This window comes from Salmo salar, chromosome ssa08 (assembly GCF_905237065.1).
Source record: "Salmo salar chromosome ssa08, Ssal_v3.1, whole genome shotgun sequence".
Lineage (NCBI taxonomy): Eukaryota > Metazoa > Chordata > Actinopteri > Salmoniformes > Salmonidae > Salmo > Salmo salar.
In genome coordinates, this window is record NC_059449.1 from 12,924,707 (window position 1) to 12,937,445 (window position 12,739).

Consider the following 12,739-nt stretch of genomic DNA (forward strand, 5'->3'; position numbering starts at 1 on the left):
TGTGGATTGTAAATTAGCCATAGATTTTAGTGAGCAAGATTACGCTAGCGTATTGGTCAACACTTGAACAGGATTTGAACTTTTCTCAAACTTTAAGTTATATATTTTGGTAATTATCCAAATCAGCTTAACAGGGTGGGTAGAAATGTTATTTAGCTTTGCACCATTGTTTTCCCACCAAATAAATTGACACTTCCTGAATGTGGCATCATTGTAGGAAGGGGTTTACTTAAATTGAGTTACGACAAATAGGATGGAAAGTGATCAAGGACAAATCAGTCATTTAAGATAATGAAATATCAAATATTTTGGCTTATTTCTTGGAAGTTGATAACACCCGGGACATGGCAAAACATCCACTGAAAGGTGTTAAACATATCTTGAAAGGGAATTTTATGGATTTAAGGTAAAGGATACCTGGCCTTTTGGGATCCACATTTTACACCAACATTTTTACTTAGGACAGAAAGGGCACCACATAGGAATGACCCAATAGCACATTTGAGGCCCAATTCATCAAGAGAAGTTGGCTTGTTTTTACAGTAACGTAAACCACAATACTGAGAAGGGTTTATATTTTAACTCCATATGGCAGTCAATTTGATTAACCTATATTGCAATACGATGTAATTGAGCCCCTTGAATCTTGAGCATGAGTGCCATGGTAACGTTAGTATAAATACACTGAAAGTTTTGCTACCTGTAAAGTATTGATCCCAAGAATGTTCCATATGCACAAAATATACTGCTCAAAAAAATAAAGGGAACACTTAAACAACACATCCTAGATCTGAATGAAAGAAATCTTATTAAATACTTTTTTCTTTACATAGTTGAATGTGCTGACAAAATCACACAAAAATAATCAATGGAAATCCAATTTATCAACCCATGGAGGTCTGGATTTGGAGTCACACTCAAAATTAAAGTGGAAAACCACACTACAGGCTGATCCAACTTTGATGTAATGTCCTTAAAACAAGTCAAAATTAGGCTCAGTAGTGTGTGTGGCCTCCACGTGCCTGTATGACCTCCCTACAATGCCTGGGCATGCTCCTGATGAGGTGGCGGATGGTCTCCTGAGGGATCTCCTCCCAGACCTGGACTAAAGCATCCGCCAACTCCTGGACAGTCTGTGGATGGAGCGAGACATGATGTCCCAGATGTGCTCAATTGGATTCAGGTCTGGGGAACGGGCGGGCCAGTCCATAGCATCAATGCCTTCCTCTTGCAGGAACTGCTGACACACTCCAGCCACATGAGGTCTAGCATTGTCTTGCATTAGGAGGAACCCAGGGCCAACCGCACCAGCATATGGTCTCACAAGGGGTCTGAGGATCTCATCTCAGTACCTAATGGCAGTCAGGCTACCTCTGGCGAGCACATGGAGGGCTGTGCGGCCCCCCAAAGAAATGCCACCCCACACCATGACTGACCCACCGCCAAACCGGTCATGCTGGAGGATGTTGCAGGCAGCAGAACGTTCTCCACGGCGTCTCCAGACTCTGTCACGTCTGTCACGTGCTCAGTGTGAACTTGCTTTCATCTGTGAAGAGCACAGGGCGCCAGTGGCAATTTGCCAATCTTGGTGTTCTCTGGCAAATGCCAAACGTCCTGCACGGTGTTGGGCTGTAAGCACAACCCCCACCTGTGGACGTCGGGCCCTCATACCACCCTCATGGAGTCTGTTTCTGACCGTTTGAGCAGACACATGCACATTTGTGGCCTGCTGGAGGTCATTTTGCAGGGCTCTGGCAGTGCTTCTCCTGCTCCTCCTTGCACAAAGGCAGAGGTAGCGGTCCTGCTGCTGGGTTGTTGGCCTCCTCCACGTCTCCTGATGTACTGGCCTGTCTCCTGGTAGCGCCTCCATGCTCTGGACACTACGCTGACAGACACAGCAAACCTTCTTGCCACAGCTCGCATTGATGTGCCATCCTGGATGAGCTGCACTACCTGAGCCACTTGTGTGGGTTGTAGACTCCGTCTCATGCTACCACTAGAGTGAAAGCACCGCCAGCATTCAAAAGTGACCAAAACATCAGCCAGGAAGCATAGGAACTGAGAAGTGGTCTGTGGTCCCCACCTGTAGAACCACTCCTTTATTGGGGGTGTCTTGCTAATTGCCTATAATTTCCACCTGTTTATTCCATTTGCACAACAGCATGTGAAATTTATTGTCAATCAGTGTTGCTTCCTAAGTGGACAGTTTGATTTCACAGAAGTGTGATTGACTTGGAGTTACATTGTGTTGTTTAAGTGTTCCCTTTATTTTTTTGAGCAGTGTATTTACATACCTGTGTGTATATTTCTCCTTTACCAAGAACCCATTCACCTGATAAAATAGCATGATCATTACACAGGTGTACCTTGTGCTGTGGACAAAGGCCACTTTAAAATGTGCAGTTCAACACAATGCCACAGATGTCTCAAGTTAAGGGAGTGCGCAGTTGGCATGCTGACTGCAGGAATGTCCACCAGAGAGGCGAATGTTAATTTCTAAGCCGTAAACTGCCTCCAGTTTAGAATTTGGCATTACGTACAACCGGCCTCAACCGCGTAACACGTTGAGTTTTACATCGAGCTTTTCTTTCTCCAGATAGAAATCAAAGCATTTATGGTTTCTATAGTAACTATAAATGCTTTGATTTATGCCTGAAAAAGAATAGCTCTATAACTATCCTAAACAACCATCCCATTAACAGAAGACACCAACAGTTGAGTATCATTTACATTTTTTTATTAAATCTGTCAGGTGTTTAGACGGTCTCTTGGATGGGGGGCTCGTAGCCGTCGGCCCTATCCACCTTAGCCCCGGTGTCGTCCCCAGAGGGCTTGGCTGCACTGCTGCCACCACCCTCACCGTGGAGCTCCATCAGTTTGCCCACTGGAAGGAGACAAGAATTATATAAGCGCAACACCAGAGTACAACTCAAGGCTGTTAGAGACACATTGGATAAGTCAATTTAGTATGCTAGGCTGTGTTTACACAATCCAAATCGGATCTTTTGGCCAATAATTATTTGGCCAAAAGATCAGAATTGTCTGCCTGTAAATGCAGCCATATCGGCATATGTTAAGATACAATTGTCGTACAGAACTGCTGCCAGATGCTGGGAGGGGCCCTTACAGTGGTCATGATTAAACCAAGCTCAGTCAAAGGTGACCTTTAATAACCTTGGTTGTTTTTGTGGAGGTTCTTTAATGCATGGTAAGTTTTTGACAAAGATCCTGGATAGGCTTTCTTTCACACCATCACTTGTCTAGTATTGTGCCATCTGTCGGAGCCATGATCACTCCAAGTACCCACCGTTCTGGGTCCTTGGTGTAGACATAACCCTTTCACTCTCCGCCCCTTATGACACAGGCTCGACACATTGTCGGACTGCAACGCCTCAAGGGGCAGGATAGGTTTGAGGTTCAAGGTGACTTACACTCAAACTTGGGCTTCTTCAGCATCTTAACCTTCCTGACGTAGACGTCGTGGAGGGGGTAGATGGACTGGCAGGCCTTCTCAATGTCCTTGCCAACGGAGTCAGGGATCCTAGAGGACAAAGGGAAAAGAAGTGAATCAGTAAGAGGGAACCTGGCTTGGCTACTGAAAATGACCGGCTGAGAGATCTAGTTAAATTACTGGCTGCCTTCATCGAAAGCCATTCAACTTGCTCAGACATCAACACTTAACTGAACACAATTAAAGATGCAGGAAAAGTGTTCGACACATGCAACAATTTTGTTGAAATAAATGATTTGCCTCATCTAACAGCCAATTAATATGCATGCACTCCATGTTGCATTTCACATGGACCACATCTTCCCAGAGTGCAGAACATTCTATTGAACCAGCAACAGGACGGCGAACATCCTTACAGCTTGTTGACAACTTCCTTCAGGTCGTTGGTCTGGACCTCACGGGTCATGATCTCCATCATCTTCTTCCTGATCTGACGGACCTGCTGGTGCTGGGCGTACGACGTCTTCCTGATCTGGTTGGTGCGCTTCTTGGTGAAGCCAACACAGAATAGACGCAAGAGGTAGCCGTCGGTGGTCTTCACGTCCACATGGGCCTCAATCATGGTCTGGCGGGGAGACAGGATAAAGGTAAATTCATAGTTTTGGGTACATTGGGCCCAACACGTTATCAATAACATTACAGGGCAGAGGTTAATTCATAGTGTTGAGATTACCCATAATGGTACATCACTTTTGAAGGTGGTGTGACAGTATTAGGGTACAGTGTTGAAATTGTGGTTTACATTCCACGTGTGCTGAGAAAAACTATGAGGGAAAGGCGGTGCCTTTCAGCTTAAAGTTGCAATGACACTTTTTGGACGACCCGACCAAATTCATAGAAATGCGAGTTATAGCTCTGTCATTCTCATTGAACGCAAGTATAAGAAGCGGTAGATGTTTGTTTTTTCTATGCTTCCTGTTCTTAAGATTCGCATCTTTCTTAGACTAGCTTCAAACAGCTGAAAATACAAAATGTTTAGTTATAGAAAATATTACATCGGTTTAGATGGTATAATGATTCTCTAAACAAAGACTGGTTGTTTTGTCAAAAAGTGAAATTAGGCAAACTAAATGGCGGAGTGATTTCTGCATATTGCACCTTTAACCTGTTAGGGCTAGGGGGCAGTATTGACACGGCGGGATAAAAAACATACCCGATTTAATCTGGTTACTACTCCTGCCCAGTAACTAGAATATGCATATAATTATTGGCTTTGGATAGAAAACACCCTAAAGTTTCTAAAACTGTTTGAATGGTGTCTGTGTATAACAGAACTCATATGGCAGGCAAAAACCTGAGAAGATTCCAAACAGGAAGCGCCCTCTGACAAATTGTTGTTCATCTTGGCTCTTTTTATTGAAGACTGAGGATCTTTGCCGTAACGTGACACGTCCTACGGCTCCCATAGGCTCTCAGAACCCGGGAAAAAGCTGAATGATATCGAGGCAGCCTCTGGCTGAAACACATTATCGCGTTTGGATAGTGGCTGGTCAGAGTACCCTGAGACTCACGCTCGTGCACGAGATGTATTTATTTTCTCTCTTTGTACGTATACAGGCTTTCCCGGTCGGAATATTATCGTTTTTTTTTTTTTTATAGAACAATAGCATAAACATTTATTTTAACCTCTTGAGGATACCCTAGGATAGGGGGGCGCCACAGCGCATTTTGAAAAAAAATCGTTCCCATTTTCAACGGCCTACTAATCAAACTCAGAAGATAGGGCATGCATATACTTATTATATATGGATAGAAAACACTCTAAAGTTTCTAAAACTGTTTGAATGGTGTCTGTGAGTATAACAGAACTCATTTGGCAGGCAAAACCCTGAGACATTTTCTGACAGGAAGTGGATACCTGATGTGTTGTATTGAGTTCTAACCTATCCCATTGAAAAATACAGGGGTTTAGGAATATTTTGGCACTTCCTATTGCTTCCACTAGATGTCGCCAGTCCTTTCACAGTGGTTTGAGCCTTATAGAGTCAAAACTCAGTGAATGACAGGAGTTTGAAATTGGTCACAGGGGATGGGCCATCACCATTATGACGCCGGCGGCCATGTCTGCCCCCACCTTTGGAAACGGTTTTAAAGGCAGTGAAATCATCCCCCTCGAATCTTATTGGCTCTCTTGGTGTTAGTGGCCCTGAACATTTATTTTATACAACGTTTGACATGTTTGAACGAACCTACATGCGCGAGGATTGCTTTCAGTATGAAGTGCAGAGCTGCGTTTGGAGAGAGCCATAGGACGCGCTACCAACATCAGGCTAATGGAACGTGAAGTATGGACTTTTTGACCGAAAATACATCTGTTGTGGACCTGGGATGCTTTCTGATGAAGACAACTAAAGGTAGGCGATTATTGACAATATTATTGAAGATGAGATGGTTCATACTGTTGCATCCAAGATGGCGCCGAGCACTGTATATTAGCTGATTTTCTGAGTATCGCATCTCCTTTTATCGCAAAGTGTGATTACCCAGTAAAGTTAATTTAAAATCTGGTATGACGGGTGTTCTCAAGAGATATTCATCTATAAATGTTAGATTGACAATATACATTTAAAAAATCGTTATAGTATAGCAATTTATTGAAACGTAGCATTGTTTACCGGGACGCTTTTGAGGGGAAATTAGGTAGTCAACGTCAGACAGAGATGTAAAATGCTGTTTTTATATATAAATATGACCTTTATTGAACAAAAGAATGCATGCATTGTATAACATGATGTCCTAGGGGTGCCATCTGATGAAGTTTGTAAAAGGTTAGTGCTACATTTAGCTGTTTATTGATAATATGTGATGGAAGTGGTTGGTCGGAAAATGGCTATGAAGCTGCTTTTTACGATGGACTCATCTAATATAATCTAATGATTTGCTTTTCCTGTAAAACCTTTTTGAAATCGGACGACGTGGGTCGATTCAGGAGAGGTGTATCTATAAAAAAAAAAAATATATATTTTTAATTTTTGTAAAAAATTATGATAATTTTTTAATGCTAATTGGCGATATGATTTTTCGCTGGATTTTGATCCCGCTAACGGGATCAGATGCTCAAGAGGTTAAACAGCGGTTGACATGCTTCGAAGTACGGTAATGGAATATTTATAATTTTTTTGTCACGAAATGCGCCATGCTCGTCACCCTTATTTACCCTTTCGGATAGTGTCTTGAACGCACGAACAAAACGCCGCTATTTGGATATATCAATGGATTATTTGGGACCAAACCAACATTTGTTATTGAAGTAGAAGTCCTGGGAGTGCATTCTGACGAAGAACAGCAAAGGTAATAACATTTTTCTTATAGTAAATCTGACTTTGGTGAGTGCTAAACTTGCTGGGTGTCTAAATAGCTAGCCCTGTGATGCCAGGCTATCTACTGAGAATATTGCAAAATGTGCTTTCACCAAAAAGCTATTTTAAAATCGGACATATCGAGTGCATAGAGGAGTTCTGTATCTATAATTCTTAAAATAATTATGTTTTTTGTGAACGTTTATTGCGAGTAATTTAGTAAATTCACCGGCAGTGTTCGGTGGGAATGCTAGTCACATGCTAATGTAAAAAGCTGGTTTTTGATATAAATATGAACTTGATTGAACAAAACATGCATGTATTGTATAACATAATGTCCTAGGATTGTCATCTGATGAAGATCAAAGGTTAGTGCTGCATTTAGCTGTGGTTTGGGTTTATGTGACATTATATGCTAGCTTGAAAAATGGGTGTCTGATTATTTCTGGCTGGGTACTCTGCTGACATAATCTAATGTTTTGCTTTCTTGTAAAGCCTTTTTGAAATCGGACAGTGTGGTTAGATTACCGAGAGTCTTGTCTTTAAAATGGTGTAAAATAGTCATATGTTTGAGAAATTGAAGTAATAGCATTAAGGTATTTGAATAACGCGCCACGGGATTACACTGGCTGTTGAGTAGGTGGGACGCTTGCCCATAGAAGTTAATGGCAGTATGACCCATTTCCATACATTTTGTACTGTGATTAAATGCATATCAAAACCACAATATCTCCACAAATCCAGCTGTGTGTTCCATCCTCCTGTAGGATTCCTCACCTGCCACTTCTTGACCATGGAGCACATCTTGTCACGGGTCAGGTCCATGCCGTGGAAGTTGGTCAGGCAGTTCTTTCCCTGCACGTCTTCTGAGATCAGCTTAAACTTGCGGAAGGCCACCTCATCGTTCTGCAGGTCAGCAAGGCTCACCTCGAACACACGTCCCTTCAGACCATCAGAGGCAATTCCTAGTAGAACAGATTAGTTGATGTGGGATGCAGTGAGGGGAATGGAGGCCAAGGCAGGGAACATCAGCAGATCTCTTTCCCAGTAATCAGTGGCAATCATTGAGCCGAAACAATTTGTCATCATGCATTCCCATTGTGTTCAGTACGGTACACACAAAACCAAGACAAGACCGACAATCTGAAACAATTTTAAAAGGGAAAACTAAAAGGGACATTACTGACCAACAAACCCATATTAAATGGTAGTTTTAGGACAACTTCCGGACTATTAGTTGGGACTCCCCGTGTTGTGCATCGTTCTGGTGTTGACGGAAAATAACCCTACCAACAGGGTCGGCCTCGCCAAGCAAACACTTCCTGTCAACAAAAGCACATGTATAATCTCTAGGAACTCTACTTACCAGATGTAGTGAAATGTGTACCTCGCTATTAAATAAATGGTAGATTTTGTGGTAGGCAGTCTCACGTGAAGTGCGTGGTCTAATGGCAGACCGCTGTCTAACTTGGCAGGAATACGGCGCGGTTCGGACAAAAGTTGAATACTGATGTTGATTTGATAGCGAGGAACATTTCACGTTGTCTGGTACATCCCTAGAGATTATACATAAGCTTTTGTTAACCAGAAACATTTTGGGCGAAGCCGGCTATACTGCGGTACGGTTATCCGTCACCACCCACCAGAACGATGCACAACTCAGTGAGTCCAACCAATATACAGACTCCCAAAGTTGTCCCAAAGCTAGTTGAATTAGGCTACCTAGCTAGCTGGTTACAGTACAAGGTCAGGAGTTCATCTCACTTTAATCAACCCCCAGTTTCCAAACCCTGCTATAATTCCACAGAACCATGTGGCTCTGTCTGCAGTTATTTTGCTGCATGTTAGTCTTCATACTGGTAGCCATCACCACAGAACCATGTGGCTCTGTCTGCAGTTATTTTGCTGCATGTTAGTCTTCATACTGGTAGCCATCACCACAGAACCATGTGGCTCTGTCTGCAGTTATTCTGCTGCATGTTAGTCTTCATACCGGTAGCCATCACCACTGAACCATGTGTTGCTCCATTAAATCGGCATCTGTTGGAAAAGCAGACTTACTGGTTCCCTGAGTCCTGGAGACCAAGGTCTTGCCAATGTTGCGGATGTTGAACATAGCGGGTGCCTTGACATCATACCAGTCCTTCTTGGAGAAAGGGTCGACACTGGGGGATAGAGAAAGTAGTGTGGTCAATATCACTTCTGTTAATCTGTTTTGATATGACACAGGCCTATGTAGCTAGCTAAAGAAACTAAGGTTGCAGTCTAGTTTACGTGAAACCAACCAAAGGGCTAACGTTAACTTGTTATTGTCAAATGCTGGCAATGGTATGAACGTCAACTTCCAGTACAATCAAACGTGGAAATTCAACAGGCACCTGGCTAATCAATAAAACATGACTGGGATAGCATAACGTTAGCTAGCTGGTTACTAATGTAAGGCCCAGCTAACTGGCTAAATTATCTTACCTGACAAATTTGCCTTTTCTCGCTAACGACTGAAGGGTCGGCACCACGCACATGTAGCCCTGGCTGGCTTGGCTACAATACTGTTTGACCACACCATTTCGTAGAAAATACTTTAACGTTAGCCAGCAATGAACATAACGTGGACATGTCTGCCATCTTGTTAGCCACCATAGCTACAATAATGATCTAGTTAGGTAGTTTAGCTTGTTAAGACAGCCGATGTCGCTAGATTACAGGCAAATGTGTGCATTTCGGCACATTTATATAAAATGCTTCACGATATGCAGCCTGGGTTAAGACTTTGACAGTCTCTTACGTAACAGTTCAGTGTCGCTTATGCAAACTCATGAACACCGAATGCGCACTGAGCCAAGCAGATTAGCAACAGCCACTGGTCTGAGTGCATCCAGTCAATATCAACCTCATCCTTCACATTTTCAAACTAAAAGTCAATAACCTGAACTTAATAGTGTGTATTGCCCGATTTAATGGATGAATTGCGCTACTTACATCTTCTTTTTGGCACCTTTTTTGCCACCTTTGGTCAGCCTCTTATTCTTGCCGACTGCCATGTTGGCTACAGGGAGTGAAAGAGAAGGAAATAGGAATTATCGCGAGTGTTAAAGACAGAGCTGAGATTTCTCACATCTCGCGACTCGCGATATGTTGAGACCTCAAACTAGCACGTTGTCGTTCACTACTGGCCTAGCGTGATATCGCAGTCCTTTATTGATACGTTATAACAACATTTAATAAACTCAGGAAGTGTTTGCTACATTGTATGATATAGTATTGTTATGCTACAATATTGATATTTCTATCCTGATCACACTGTATCCACTACAATAGCTGCTGCTTCTGCAAAAGCTAATGTGGATCCAAATAAACAATTAAACACCCCCACTTTGACAGTTAGCTCAGTTCATACGCTCACATGAATGATTGACATTCAGTCTGACACATATTGTGTTGTATGTCTGAAATTCTGTAAATAAATACATAATTATATTATATAATTCATATATGATTTATAATAATATGAATCTCTGTTCCAGAATGAATGAATATATGCATAAACATGTAACTGAGTATAAAATATAAATTAGAACAGCCACTGGTTTTTACTGTGGCAGTGAAATACGATGCACCAACACTTTCACAAATTAACAAAATTTAACTTACAGTCGCTGTAACTTAAATAACTTCAACCGAAATACTCACTCACATATTCATGATGAAGGAAAGACTATTCACCTGAATTATGAGAAAATAAACATATATTGACTTAACTCAGTGTTTTCCAAACTCGGTCCTGGGGACTCTAGGGGGTGCACGTTTTGGTTTTTGGCCTAGCACTACACAGCTGATTCAAATAATCATAATGTAATGATGCGTTGATTAATTGAATCAGATGTGTAGTGCTAGGGCTTAAAAACAAAACATGCATCCCTTGGAGTTTGGAAAACACTGACTTAACTATTCACAACATGTATACTGCTCAAAAAAATAAAGGGAACACTTAAACAACACAATGTAACTCCAAGTCAATCACACTTCTGTGAAATCAAACTGTCGACTTAGGAAGCAACACTGATTGACAATACATTTCACATGCTGTTGTGCAAATGGAATAGACAACAGGTGGAAATTATAGGCAATAAGCAAGACACCCCCAATAAAGGAGTGGTTCAGCAGGTGGTGACCACAGACCACTTCTCAGTTCCTATGCTTCCTGGCTGATGTTTTGGTCACTTTTGAATGCTGGCGGTGCTTTCACTCTAGTGGTAGCATGAGACGGAGTCTACAACCCACACAAGTGGCTCAGGTAGTGCAGCTCATCCAGGATGGCACATCAATGCGAGCTGTGGCAAGAAGGTTTGCTGTGTCTGTCAGTGTAGTGTCCAGAGCATGGAGGCGCTACCAGGAGACAGGCCAGTACACCAGGAGACGTGGAGGAGGCCGTAGGAGGGCAACAACCCAGCAGCAGGACCACTACCTCCGCCTTTGTGCAAGGAGGAGCAGGAGGAGCACTGCCAGAGCCCTGCAAAATGACCTCCAGCAGGCCACAAATATGCATGTGTCTGCTCAAACGGTCAGAAACAGACTCCATGAGGGTGGTATGAGGGCCCGACGTCCACAGGTGGGGGTTGTGCTTACAGCCCAACACCGTGCAGGACGTTTGGCATTTGCCAGAGAACACCAAGATTGGCAAATTCTCCACTGGCGCCCTGTGCTCTTCACAGATGAAAGCAGGTTCACACTGAGCACATGTGACAGACGTGACAGAGTCTGGAGACGCCGTGGAGAACGTTCTGCTGCCTGCAACATCCTCCAGCATGACCGGTTTGGCGGTGGGTCAGTCATGGTATGGGGTGGCATTTCTTTGGGGGGCCACACAGCCCTCCATGTGCTCGCCAGAGGTAGCCTGACTGCCATTAGGTACCGAGATGAGATCCTCAGACCCCTTGTGAGACCATATGCTGGTGCGGTTGGCCCTGGGTTCCTCCTAATGCAAGACAATGCTAGACCTCATGTGGCTGGAGTGTGTCAGCAGTTCCTGCAAGAGGAAGGCATTGATGCTATGGACTGGCCTGCCCGTTCCCCAGACTTGAATCCAATTGAGCACATCTGGGACATCATGTCTCGCTCCATCCACCAACGCCACGTTGCACCACAGACTGTCCAGGAGTTGGCGGATGCTTTAGTCCAGGTCTGGGAGGAGATCCCTCAGGAGACCATCCGCCACCTCATCAGGAGCATGCCTAGGCATTGTAGGGAGGTCATACAGGCACGTGGAGGCCACACACACTACTGAGCCTCATTTTGACTTGTTTTAAGGACATTACATCAAAGTTGGATCAGCCTGTAGTGTGGTTTTCCACTTTCATTTTGAGTGTGACTCCAAATCCAGACCTCCATGGGTTGATAAATTGGATTTCCATTGATTATTTTTGTGTGATTCTGTTGTCAGCACATTCAACTATGTAAAGAAAAAAGTATTTAATAAGATTATTTCTTTCATTCAGATCTAGGATGTGTTGTTTAAGTGTTCCCTTTATTTTTATGAGCAGTGTATATGCATGCTATGTTAAACTACATCTTATATGCATGTTATTCTGTTAAACTATATCTTATATGCATATTATTATGTTAAACTATATGTTATATGCATGTATATTACTCAATACTCTGCACTGTATTACACTATTCAGTCAGCCAAGTACACTGCGTGACAGTCGTCCCTAACATGCTGTATGAGTGAACCAACAAGTGAATATTTAATGAAGAAAACAGGTTGAACCTGAACCTCAAACCGTTAACATTCCATGCAGGTGTGTCTTGCCTCCTCCCGTTATTAGGACACTGATACAACTGTGTCATTACAGGGTTAGGGATGACGCCTAGCTGAATTGAACCTGGTGAAAATGTAAACATTGACATACATTCATTCTAGACCTAC

The 12,739-nt window shown here is 42.9% G+C and overlaps 1 protein-coding gene and 2 non-coding genes across 5 annotated transcripts; all 3 read right to left on the reverse strand.

The window, feature by feature from the left end:
* Positions 1–2,720: 2,720 nt before the first annotated feature.
* rps3a (ribosomal protein S3A) lies at positions 2,721–9,995 on the reverse strand. Of its 3 annotated transcripts, XM_014209379.2 has the most exons (6): positions 9,790–9,979; positions 8,872–8,975; positions 7,588–7,775; positions 3,868–4,076; positions 3,432–3,541; positions 2,721–2,884 (listed from the first exon to the last, which is right to left on the reverse strand). In XM_014209379.2, the coding sequence occupies exons 1-6, from the start codon at positions 9,849–9,851 to the stop codon at positions 2,757–2,759; spliced, it is 801 nt and encodes a 266-aa protein (XP_014064854.1). In that variant the 5' UTR covers positions 9,852–9,979; the 3' UTR covers positions 2,721–2,756. The 3 variants fall into 3 exon arrangements, 2 of the variants coding, with proteins under 2 accessions (XP_014064854.1, XP_014064855.1); XR_006770777.1 differs by lacking the exons at positions 2,721–2,884; positions 3,432–3,541; positions 3,868–4,076 and having other exon boundaries at positions 7,715–8,623; positions 8,692–8,975; positions 9,790–9,995; XM_014209380.2 differs by lacking the exons at positions 2,721–2,884; positions 3,432–3,541; positions 3,868–4,076 and having other exon boundaries at positions 7,715–8,748; positions 8,817–8,975; positions 9,790–9,995.
* On the reverse strand, positions 3,275–3,404 carry LOC123744323 (small nucleolar RNA SNORA17). Its single transcript, XR_006770901.1, has one exon. It is a non-coding gene; the product is annotated as a small nucleolar RNA SNORA17 (small nucleolar RNA).
* Positions 7,835–7,904, reverse strand: LOC123744322 (small nucleolar RNA SNORD73). The gene has a single exon (XR_006770900.1). It is a non-coding gene; the product is annotated as a small nucleolar RNA SNORD73 (small nucleolar RNA).
* Positions 9,996–12,739: the final 2,744 nt, after the last annotated feature.

Coding starts and splice junctions, on each gene's coding strand:
- rps3a (XM_014209379.2), bottom strand. CDS start 9,851: ATGGCAGTCGGCAAGAATAAGAGGCTGACCAAAGGTGGCAAAAAAGGT. Junction 7,776..8,871: donor CTCCAGGACTCAGGGAACCA/GTAAGTCTGCTT, acceptor CTGTTCTACTAG/GAATTGCCTCTGATGGTCTG. Junction 3,542..3,867: donor AAGGAAGTTGTCAACAAGCT/GTAAGGATGTTC, acceptor TTTGTCCTCTAG/GATCCCTGACTCCGTTGGCA.